The following is a 12,307-nucleotide window of genomic DNA, read 5'->3' as shown; positions in this document are numbered from 1 at the left end:
TTCTACTCTAGAAGAACTCATGACCAAACCTGTTTCGTTTCTAATGAAACTAATTTTGTTTCTAAACTGAAATTATAACTCATCAAGAAAGATCAAAATAGTCCATTTACTATAAACATTCTATCTATGTAGGTCCACATTGAGATTAGATTTGAGAAAGGTGAACACGGAGATGGAGATCCTTTCGACGGACCTGGTGGCACTTTGGCTCACGCTTATTTCCCCGTATACGGTGGTGATGCCCATTTTGATGATGCAGAGCAATGGACCATCGACAGTTTCCGTGGCACGAATCTCTTCCAAGTAGCCGCTCACGAGTTTGGTCATTCCCTCGGATTGAGCCATAGCGACGTTAAGGCTGCTCTAATGGCACCCTTCTATCGCGGCTACCAACCTTATTTCCAGTTAGATGACGATGATATTCAGGGTATCCAGGTAAATATCATAACAGTCGATTGAGTCAAAGACTAATTTTTATGGCTTTCGCTGCGAGGAAATGGTTAACTGTATTATGAAAAGTTTTATTTCTATTTTTTCCAGTAATATAATATCCTATATTGTTGTCTATAACATAGGATTTAAAAACACATCTCGTGTACCTTAAAACACTATAAATATAGAATGACTTTCAAATTCCAAATTCCTATTTCGAGTAATGATTACAAGCTAAATTAAACTGAATTTGGTATAAAGGTTTCCTCTATTTCTGCGCTCGCCATTGTAAAAAAAACTCGATGAAGAAAATTTTGGAACCAGAAATGAATGATAGTGGTGTTTATGACTTTGCTTTAGGCTTTGTATGGAAAAAAATCGGCAAATAGTGGCGGCGTTCCAACTGGACCGAGATATGGAACCACTACTGCGTCACCGCCCAGCGAAGAAGACTCCGAGCTCTGCACGGATCCAAAAGTCGACACTATGTTCAATTCTGCAGAGGGGCATATGTATGCGTTCAAGGGTACGTATTCATTCGAATTATTGCTAAAAAAAAAAGGATAACTATACAAAGGAGGACAAAAGAACGATGACGATATATCATGTCTCATTTTTAGAAACAATCTTAAAGACTTAGAAAAACATAAGTAAATTAGAAATTGTTTCAAAGAGAAGGAATATAGAAAAACGAAAGAGAAAGAGAGAGAGAGAGACAGATCTATATAGCAATAAGACTAATTTTTAAGTTCCAGTTTTTGATGCTTTGTCACTCTAAATAATAATCTGAATTACAGGTGATCGTTACTGGAGATTAACCGCGGATGGTGTAGCAGTCGGCTATCCTAAGCTCATTTCACACTCATGGAAAGGACTACCAGGAAACATAGACGCTGCATTTACATACAAAAATGGAAAAACTTATTTCTTCAAGGTACAAGAACCTAACCATCTAAATTATACATACAGTGATACAGATATGTTTCAAGATCACATCAGGATAAAAATAAAATAAGAATATAAATGAATAAATATGGAAGGAATAATCCATAAATGAATCGTAGGGATAAAAATAAATTATGTTGGTGCAGGGCTCGAAATATTGGAGATACGTAGGCAAGAGAATGGACGGAGATTACCCGAAGGAAATCAGCGAAGGTTTTACAGGAATTCCAGATAATATCGACACTGTGACTGTTTGGACCGGAAACGGCAAGATTTACTTCTACAAGGGCGCCAAATTCTGGAGATTTGACCCTGCTCAAAAACCACCCGTGAAGAACACCTATCCAAAATTGATCTCAAACTGGGAAGGTATCCCAAATAATCTTGATGCCTCGATCGTTTATCGTGGTTACACGTATTTCTTCAAGGGAGATGCTTATTATCGATTCAATGACAGAACCTTCTCCGTAAGTACTTAAAAACAGCATACTAATTTTTGTACAATTTTTACGGAACATCAATATCAAAGACTGCATGATTTCTTTATTGAAATCTTTAGTTTCGAACCATGAAAATTAATTCAAGTCGCCAATAGATTGTGAATGTACAATAGTCTTCGACTTAATGTTCTGAAATCATAGAAATCATATTTCCATAACTTTATATTCAAATATTTCCTCTCTATTCAGAAACTTCTCACGTGATCTACGTTGCAGAAAATATTCCATATAAATAAAATAAGTAATTGAAAACGAAAGAAGTACAATACCTTTGATTAAGCTATGTTAAACGTTGTGTAGGTGGATGTTGCTGATCCAGCATTCCCTAGAGCGACGGCGTATTGGTGGTTCGGGTGCAGATCAGCCAACAAGGGAACGTTAGGTAATGTCCAATGGCTTCACGAAAATCCCGAAGATATATTTCCGCATGCTGGCATCCTCACGCCCGATGATGGTGACCATGATAGTGACGACGATGAGGTCGGAGACATCATTTTAGATGCAGGTACTAAAGCTTCATTCGAGTCAAACCAGATTCTTACCTCGTCATAGAGAAGTTTCACAGTATCCACTTCATTATAATCAGGGTACTATTTTATGTGAAAATGTATATACGTAGAAATTTAAACATTATAATAAACTCTTATTTATTTGTAGAAAGAAAATTTTGAACAATAGATCAGATTGGTACATTTAAATTTTGCTATTATTATATCTAATATATTACTTAATTATTATTAAATTATCGCTATATTTTTTATGTTATCTCTTTATTTAAAGTTTCTTTCCAAATTAAAATTCAAATTATAGTTATTTGAAAAAAGTTTCAAATATTATTATACATATTCTCAATAGATTAAAATGTAAATATATTTCGTTTGTTGTATCCAATTTACAGTTATCATAGTTTGATATTTTTCCAAAATTATTTATATTTAATTATAAATAGTTGATGATATGAATAGATTTATGATGTGGATAGTTGAAACTTCGAACTTATATCACTGCCATATATGGACTTAAAGCTGTGATAATTAAACTGTGAATACATAAAAGCAGAAAAGACGAGGATACAGCGTTTGGTGTCTCGAACACCTGGCTATTACATACTTAGGGCTTCTAATCATCGAAGAAATTTGTGCATACAATAAAGTATAACGAACACAGTTTCACAATTCAAAATGAAAAAATATTTTATCGAAAGTATAACATAAATCATTATTCAACAGCTGAGTTTTTATAGAGGTCTTCCACCATTCAAGAGATCAAAATATAATATAACATACCATAGAATATTTCACAACTTATGTTTCAATCCATAGCCTTACAATTTAAAGTCACACTCGTTACTTATTCTTTCATTTTATTCGCAAATTATAATTCAAATACACAGATCTTATCCATAAATATTACGACAATTGGTTAAAATGTAAATTATAAGCGATAGATACATAGATAAAAGCGAACACGAATATTTCGACGTTCATAAATTTGCACAAACTTCTTCGATGAATATGATATTTAAGAATATGGTGGTCATTTTAATTTGGGTATTTCATGGTGGTAGTACTAACATTAAAATCGAGTAATAATCCAAGTTGGTATAACCAAATATCATTGGATCTGCGACATCATGGTACATACAACATATGATTAATCTGCTAACAAATAAAAGTAAGATCGCTTTAATACATCGTAAATTATTCATTTTTACTAACTTTTCATTAAATCATATTTACACACTGATAGAAATACCAGCATTTTTTAGTTATTGTTTTAACAATAACGAAATATATACATTGCTACTTTAAGATTTTTATAAATATTAATGCAACAGTAATTTCATTAAAAAGTAATTATAAAACACAAATCTAATAAAATTTATTTCCAAAATGTAATAAAATACTGTAGATCCTAAATTTAAAAAAAAAATCAGTTTTTGTTATGACAAACATCTTTTTATTATCAGGAAGTTCAATTTTTATTGTCAAAAATTAAATTATTTTATTTCTATCACTGTGCAAAATTATCGTTTAGTTTCACTCCTTTAAACTTAGGATGACTTCTATAAACTGTGGGTTAACCCTACAATTGACAGTTATTTAAATTCCCGCGAGATTCAATTACATTTTATTAAATCTGATAAAATTTACATTAAACATCAGAGTAAAACAACAACATTGATTAAATATTACTTCCTCTAAATAAACAACAAACAAATAAAAATGTAATTCAATAATTAATAAACTTCATTAAGATACCGGAAGTCATCCTAAAGTTTTATCCACGCACGAATACATTTCCTATAGTCCCAAACTTTAAACAAATTGTTATATAAGAAAATCATTTCGTGAATTATATCCGCGTGCTTTCCGAAGCCCAGAGTATTTACTAGCCAGGCGGATAAAAATGAGGTTTTATATACCCGTTAAAAACATCAAATAAAAGAAATAGAGAAAATAGTACCTTTATGCCGGAAAAGGAGTAAATATCGTGAAATATCGTCTGTCACCGTCACCGGACCCAGTTTGCTGGAAACAGTAAATATTACAATATTAAGCTTTCCCTACTTGTCACATTTCTCTTTCTCCTATTACTATTTTGTTGCTTATTCACGTCAGTGCATTTGTCCGCATATTAATTCTACTTTACTTATTTAGTCAAGTACCTTCTTTCTTTATATGTCTTCTTCTTTTACCTATTTTATATCTCGTACATTCTTATTCCAATTCAAACTTGAATCAATTGGTGTATCATATTACCTAACACTCACACCATTCTCTTTTTCATTGAATACTTTGTCTACGCACATCTTTTGTTTCACTAACATTTTTAGCAGTTTTACTATTTGAAACAGAAGTAACGCCGTTTTCAATTGCTTCTAGACACATGAAAAGCTATGCAAAACGATTTATTAATGTTGCTTTCAACAGCTTTAAACAATTTTACGGATAAAATAGTACTCACCGAACTCTTAAATCAGGCCTGTCAACATCAACTCTAGGCGCCAAAACACTCTTTCTGTTTTATTTCTGTTACTATAATAATGGCTGTCATGAAATGTATACGCGCGAAATTTTAAACGCAAAGTGAGAGAAAGTGTGAAGAGCTCCATCTGTAGACAGGCCTGTGAAATTAAGTCACTTTGTCGCATGATAATACAATCATAATAATGCACGAATTTTTCGCGAAGGATGTATCACAGCACGAACACATAAGAATATACGTGTGTTAATACGCACGCATAATAAAAGCACGAATCTCTGCGTAAGCGTTTAAAACAAACAAGTGCATGATAAAACTATACGGAGGATGGTTACGTTGTTTGGAACTTAATCTATCGTAGGACAGTATCTCCTCCTTTCCCTCTCTGTGACTAAGAAATGAATCTACCCTCCCGCCAAAGAATCCTTATTTCCATTTCCTATACTTTTTTCTTTTTTCCTTTGAAATTGTTTCCGTATTTCTACACACAGATACACACCACACATGCACGTTCTTTTGTTGATCTCTTATACACGTACACAAGTATCTGCACGAGTATTGTGCTTTTAGTTCTAATAATTTTGTTTTACACGAAATCATTTGGTATAGGGCATGTTGTATTCTCGTTTCCTTTTTGCACCAACCTTATTTTTTATTTTCGGGTTGATTTCTTTTGGTAAAGTCTATGTGGAAGTTGCTATATTTAACGCTCTGCATTCTATAATGTTTATTCTTATAGTATACTTTTTTCTAAAAGATAAGATTAAGAATAAGAAATGTAAGATTTCCTTATCTTCTTTTAATGAAATTTGAAGGATTAAAATTCTATATAAAAAGTAGATTATTGAAACAAAGAAGATATATATATGTTAGAAGTAAATATTAATTTAAAATTAATTTATCTTAATTCGTAAAGATTTTTGTGCATGAAAGGATAGAGTCGTTCACTTTTTATAAATATTACTATATTTATAAATATTCTGTAACGTAAAATAAATGTATACTGTTATAACATCAGTAATTTTAATGAACTTTTTTGGATAAATTTATATTTGCCTTTTTTGGAAATTGCATAACTACTTCGTATAAGTAAAAATAAATATTACAAAATTTATAATTAGCAGAGTGAGTAGCTTTCCATTACAAGATTTGTTTTCAATTAAGTTATATTTATTACAGCTATCAGAGTTTCTTCATTTTAAATAATTTCTCCAACACCTTCGATTTTTGTTAAAGCACAGTTTTTGTTTAACACAAAAAGTGCAAATTACAATTTATTCCCTCAATGTTAATCCTGAATGATAGTATACCACAATTTTCAAATACAAATTTTTAAAAGGATAAATTTCCAAAAGCACAAAAATCTTGAGACTTAATGAACGATCTCATGTATGGATAACTTACTAAATAGAAAATGCACTGTCGAAATTGGCTATTCGACAGCATATGATGCTGAAAAATTTCGAGGCGAACGAATACGGGGATTGCGTTTTACGCACGGTGACGAGCAGTCACAGTCCCATTAACCCGAGAAAAACTCGCTTTTCCAGAAGACAACAATCTGCACTCCGAATCGCGCGGGTTCGGAAAAAAGTGAACGGACGAGAATGAAAACTTGTTCGTTCGAGGAATCTCTCGTTGAGTCGTAAACTCGGGTTAGAAGGCAACAAAATGGGACAACAAATTTTCAAGGGAAAAATATCGTAAAATCGGGATTGCGAGACAGGCGCAGGGACAGCCGTTCCGAAAATTGCCGATTGCCGCCTTATATTATAAGTTCCAAACAACAACAACAGCCTGCAATTACGTAGCCTACGTTCGACTTCTGTTGTTTCGAATAAAAAAAGCTGCGCAAAACGTGTTCGATGCGGTGAACCATCCGATCAGCGATGATTCTCTTAGCTTGCATTAGATCCTCTTCTACGATTTTTATAAAATTCGACAGGCGAAACGGACGAGCAGCTAGTCACGTCTTCCAATCAGGATGCGGACTCTGCGGCGGGAAACGTTTCCACGGCAACGTCGATATCGTGGTATCTTCCGTTCAGTTTGATGACCATGATCTTCGCTAAAATTGTTGCCACTACGTAAAAGATAGGGACGATTTATTTGTTGAAGATCATATAAAGCAATGGGATCATCAACGATGGGAAGTCCAGTATAGTTAATTAATCACACGGACCATTAAAATGGGGAAAGTGAGACTCAAAGTGTGTCGTACACGAAAAATGGAAACTGTGCCAAAAAAATGGCATTGTGCTAATCGGCGCTCATGAATCGTGGGTGATAATCATTTTAGGTCAACGAACGTGTTGAAGCGAGATTCCGTTCGTTACTATGTATTTTAATCTCTCATGGAACAATCATTCCAATTGAAGCAACGTTGCGCATCTACAATAGTTGTTTAAAAAAAGTTTGCTTCACTCTAGATAATAAGTATTCTGCGCAGCATGTTTTATAAGATGTGATAAGATTTTACACTTTGTTAATCGATCGTTTCGACGCATCTTACAAGACATGCTATATATATGTAAAATACACAAAACAACATGTAACATATGTTTATACATAATATTTTAAGTCACATGCAATATTATGTCATCAAACCTTTTACACTGCCTATTTATTCTTTATTCGTACATCGTGATTTGTATAAACATTAATGTTGAAGGCACTTATTTTGCGCGTCCATGCAGTACATATAGGTTTAAAAAAGAACTGAGATATGCTGTAACATGACAAATAGCAAATAAAGATAGCAGTCGATTGGTTTCTTCACTGACAGTATTATGAGTATTATAGAGTTTTCATTATTTCCTATAAGAATGTAAATATATACTTCTCAGAATGTAAGGAAACAACACAAAGAATTCTGAAAACATCTAAAAACCTTAAAATAATGACTTTGTAACTTGCTGTATTAATAAGTGTAATAAGAAAGCTATGAAAACATCTATAGTACTCATGTTAAATGACTGTATCAAAAAAATATTTATCTTCCGTACAAGTGCCTTAAAATGTTCTGAAAATATTATAGTAAATTGCATCTTTCTTTTATAAGTTTCTATTAATTTGTTGTTACTATTGTTGATTAATTAACAGCAATCCCTATAATTTTCTTTTTTTTCACTTATGTAACAGATTTTCTCTAAACAACTTTCTGTATTTTGTTTTATTATGTAATAGGACTATAATAAATAATGTTGATGATAGTTACATATTAATTCCAGATGATAATGTTATGAATATGAGATTTAATGCAATATCTTGAAAACAACAATTTTTATTATTTTGAAAAGAATAATCATTTGTATTGTGCTTCAAAACCAAAATGATATGAAAGGCAATTATGTATAATGTGTGTATATGCACTTTATAAAATACATGTACGTTATGTATTGTAAATACCTTTTAACACATAACTATTCTGTGTATATTAGTTAAATATTTAGCTTAAAATTTAGAAAAAATTAGTTTAAAAGATATTAAATATCGCAATAAAAATATAAACAGTATTTACAAATCATAGTGTACGTGTATCTTTATAGTAATTAATGACATTACCATGTTTCTTTACATTCTAAGAAAGGTTTTCATAATTTTGTTACAAATAAATAATTAAGTACTTAAGAATGACCTAGCATTTAAGGAGAAATAAAGCACAAAACGCCTTGTACAGTTTTTTAATACTTGTTAAATAAATTGCTTTTTCAAAGAAATACGTATAAAAATTTTATATTATGATTGTATTTGAAACATTTAAATATTTAATATATTTACACAAATGAAACGTACATTTGATGCAATATAATGTACAAGGCCTTTGTTCGTATTGGATATTTTGTCAGGGCACCGAAATGATTCATATTGAAACTTGCCACATTGTGCTATGTCCTGACATTGTACAGTATCAATAAAGAAAACATACGTTTGTTTTAACTAACGCTTATTTTAAAAAGTTAATAAAATATCTGATCATTACCAAATTATTTTTATTAGTTAATACTTTACATCAAAGAATAGAAATTTTAATAAAAAAATATATAAAGTAATATATATCAAACAAAATTTTATTAAGACCTTTCCTTCCCCTCCACTTTAATTAAACTTTTATCTAAGGTAGTTTTATATGTTAAAAGTTTTGAATATTTCTTAAGAAGGTTTTTCCAAGATTGTGTGACATCAGATAATTTTAAATTATTCCATATAAAATCTCTTCCGCGATCTGCAATCTTTTTTGACGTTTCGTCATTATCTATTGCAAACTGTATTAATTCTCTGTAAATGCAGATAAAAATATTAATATTATATAAAAGACGTTACTGTTAGCAATGAAAAGTAGACAGCAACATACCCTAATACTGTTTGATTAGCATCCTTGGAAACAGGAATATAGTGTATCCAAGGTATCATTGCATTATAATAAAATTCAGTCCACTCATCTCCAACATGAAATACTAAGGACCGACACAAAAATAAATGTTTATGTCTAAATGATGCTGCAACACCTCGATAATTGAATAAGTACTTGTATTTACAATGAGCTTCCAGAGAAACTTCAGAAGCAGGAGCTGCATATAATGTATCCTACAATGACATACAAAATTATTTTATTCATATAATTATATAAAGATAGAAATTAAAAATTATTACTTCATTAGATTTCCATGCTTGATTTTTTGTATATTGAGCATCTACTAAGTTTGGTTTCTTGCGACTTAATAATATTAAATTATCACGTTCTGAACTTGTTCTGGAACCCCGAAAGAATGCTTTATTTTCTTTTTCCTCCCACAATGTGTTTTTACTAGCTTTATCTAAAGATACACGGTGTTCATCCCATCTTCCAAGACCACGAGGATACAAAGAAATTGCAGGTCCACCTTCCCAAAATGCCCATGCTGGATATGTAATATCATAGTATTCTGGAGTCTAGAAATATATTTCACAACACTCAAAATTTTTCATTAATAAAATATAAAAGTTCTAAATAGATTTAAAAAATAAATTTTGTTTACCTTACTAAACGAAAAAATAGGTAATGGACCTCCAAAATGTTTACTTGATTGAGGATAATCTCTTACATTTATAACTAAATCCATATCTGTTAATCCAGGAGCAAGTTTTAAAAGAAAATGTTCTATTCCAGAACATCTTGAAGGAAACATACAATCTTTTTGCCTATATAATTTTCCTTGTATTATTTGATAAACAGTTCCTCTATAAAAAATATAAACTTTATTTTAGAAAATATTTATTATGTAATGTACAGTTATCATACCTACCTGGTTTTTGCAATATTTATTAAATCCTTACTTATACCTTTCTTCTTGAAAGGTTTTAAATCATTTATAATAATATCTTTATAACAGCCATTGTTTGTATTATTACAAATTTTGTAATTCTTTTGTGCTTCTTCAATTGCATTATAATACTTAATATATTGCTTATTTAAATCTATTAAAAGAAGAAATTGATGAAAAAGGTATTAAACAAAATTCATCAAACATTCTATACATAAATACCTTTCTTATAAATATTATCCTCTTTTTTTTCAATACAATCTTCCGGATTATCAATAGGACAATATTGCTCTTCACAGTAAACTACCCAAAAAATGGTTATTAAAAAAATGTAACTTAATACTAACGTGTTCATTATAAGAAAGCGGCATGACAATTTTTGAATAAAATATAAATGATGCTTACAAGCATCTGGTTGAGACTAGTGACATCTACAAGAATCAGAACTTACATACTATTGCATGACATCCACGTATTAATAAAATTCTTAATCCAAATTTTAAAAGTTTCTTAATATTAGCTTTAATAACATCAATTTTCAATCATAATGGAAATTAAAGGGCAGGGAAATGAAAATCGACAAATACAATATATGTTTTTATTAAAATTTTATTAAATAAAAATATATTTATGGTTGTTCACCAGTAGGCATAGATTTTATAATATCAGAATTTCCAGGGTCAGTAATAGAAAGAGTACATACACGGAAGTATTTTCCACATGCAGTACCTAATTCTATATTATTTCCTATATAGTGATGCACACCTGTCTTTGCCAACATAGCATAGTACTCTATCTCTGATTTCCTGTTAAACAAACAAAATAAACACTTATAATTTTTAAGTTAAAATAGATATAGGATGTCTCTGCACTTACAAGCAGAGATGTGAGACTACTCCGTAGGACTCCCACTATCAGCATATAAATCAATATTGCTCTGTAATTATTGAAGGAGTACTACATCTCAGTCTCACCTTAGAGGTGCAGCATTATTCGCTATGATGACCAATTTTGCTTTCCCTTGCCGAAGGGACTTCAAGGTCTGCTTGTAACCCAAGACATATTTCCCTGATTTCATAACCAGTGCCAATCTGGAGTTGATACCCTCCTGGGACTTTTTCTGTTAACAAATAGGGACAAATATATATTTAATAGAATCATAACCTCTATAAAACATCAATACTATTAAAAAATTGCTTGCCTATATTAAAGAAGAATTCGTTGGATCAAAATGATATAAAAGCAAACTAGTAAATTTACTTTTTATACCTATGCGTTATTATATTATATTTTAATTATACTAATATTTTGAAATAAAAAATAATTTTAACATGTGCTTCGAAAATTGAATAGTACACGTGTGCTATTGAGAAAATATTTACCTGTTTTTTTTGTGCCACCATATTTACTATTTAATGAAAGCTAATGCTGAAACAAATATTTAAATACATTTAGTGAAATTTTGCTGTATATTTTTTATGTATTATTATAAAATATTAAAATATTTTTGCAGTACCTTCCCAGCACGCTTAATGCCACAGAACACGGTATACGTGAAAGAGGTGGAGGTTGAAAATTTTACAGCGCACTTGAATCAGATTACCAACTATCACGAAATATAAATTATATAGAGTGGTGTTTCCATTGCATAATATTTTGTTGCCTTATGTTCATTTCCATGTATAATATTAAATCTGGTAATATGTATAATTAATATATGTTTTGCAGTAAAAGATTAAAAAAGTACATAATATAAGTATAGGTACATAATATAATTATAGGAAAAATATCAGAAAAATATAATAGAAATATAGCGAATTAGACTAGATAAATTTTAATCTGCAAAACCATAGAATTATTTATTATTATTATGATTAACAATTGCTAACTCGATTCACACTTTCTTTGTTTTATTTTATTAAATTAGTTATTTGTGAACATTATAACAGCCTTACAAATGCACTCTCTATAGTTATGAACTTTCGTATCTTTATTTAAAATGTAATGAATAATCATAAACAGTTTAATTTATTTTATTAATAAATTAATTATATAATTATATTAATAAACTAACTACAACTTTAAAAATCTGAAAGAAAATATATTTCAATAGAAAATATTTTACTTTAAGAGAACAATGTA

General features: G+C 30.3%; 3 protein-coding genes across 6 annotated transcripts in view; 1 reads left to right on the top strand and 2 right to left on the bottom strand.

The window, feature by feature from the left end:
• The window catches only part of LOC126866293 (matrix metalloproteinase-14), a 39,187-nt gene extending 31,714 nt beyond the window's left edge, over positions 1-7,473 (top strand). Inside the window, exons 5-10 of one of the 4 annotated variants that reach the window (XM_050619694.1) lie at positions 133-435; positions 793-958; positions 1,230-1,366; positions 1,524-1,844; positions 2,178-2,382; positions 6,808-7,473. In XM_050619694.1, coding sequence (XP_050475651.1) covers positions 133-435; positions 793-958; positions 1,230-1,366; positions 1,524-1,844; positions 2,178-2,382; positions 6,808-6,953 — 1,278 coding nt within the window. In that variant the 3' untranslated portion in view covers positions 6,954-7,473. Of the gene's footprint in view, positions 1-132; positions 436-792; positions 959-1,229; positions 1,367-1,523; positions 1,845-2,177; positions 2,383-6,412 lie in introns of all 4 variants that reach the window. The other 3 variants (XM_050619696.1, XM_050619695.1, XM_050619697.1) reach the window with 3 other exon arrangements.
• Positions 7,474-8,832: 1,359 nt separating this feature from the next.
• LOC126866297 (O-glucosyltransferase rumi homolog) lies at positions 8,833-10,592 on the bottom strand. The gene is made up of 6 exons (XM_050619702.1): positions 10,388-10,592; positions 10,148-10,319; positions 9,881-10,082; positions 9,516-9,794; positions 9,217-9,449; positions 8,833-9,140 (listed from the first exon to the last, which is right to left on the bottom strand). Exons 1-6 carry the CDS (start codon positions 10,518-10,520, stop codon positions 8,936-8,938), a joined length of 1,224 nt encoding a protein of 407 aa, XP_050475659.1. The 5' UTR covers positions 10,521-10,592; the 3' UTR covers positions 8,833-8,935.
• A 164-nt stretch (positions 10,593-10,756) lies between these two features.
• Positions 10,757-11,821, bottom strand: LOC126866311 (60S ribosomal protein L30). The gene is made up of 4 exons (XM_050619729.1): positions 11,682-11,821; positions 11,548-11,593; positions 11,140-11,285; positions 10,757-10,971 (listed from the first exon to the last, which is right to left on the bottom strand). Exons 2-4 carry the CDS (start codon positions 11,566-11,568, stop codon positions 10,794-10,796), a joined length of 345 nt encoding a protein of 114 aa, XP_050475686.1. The 5' UTR covers positions 11,569-11,593; positions 11,682-11,821; the 3' UTR covers positions 10,757-10,793.
• Positions 11,822-12,307: the final 486 nt, after the last annotated feature.

The sequence above is a fragment of the Bombus huntii genome, chromosome 6, assembly GCF_024542735.1.
Source record: "Bombus huntii isolate Logan2020A chromosome 6, iyBomHunt1.1, whole genome shotgun sequence".
NCBI classification, from domain to species: Eukaryota; Metazoa; Arthropoda; class Insecta; order Hymenoptera; family Apidae; genus Bombus; species Bombus huntii.
This window is presented reverse-complemented; position numbering and strand designations above follow the sequence as displayed.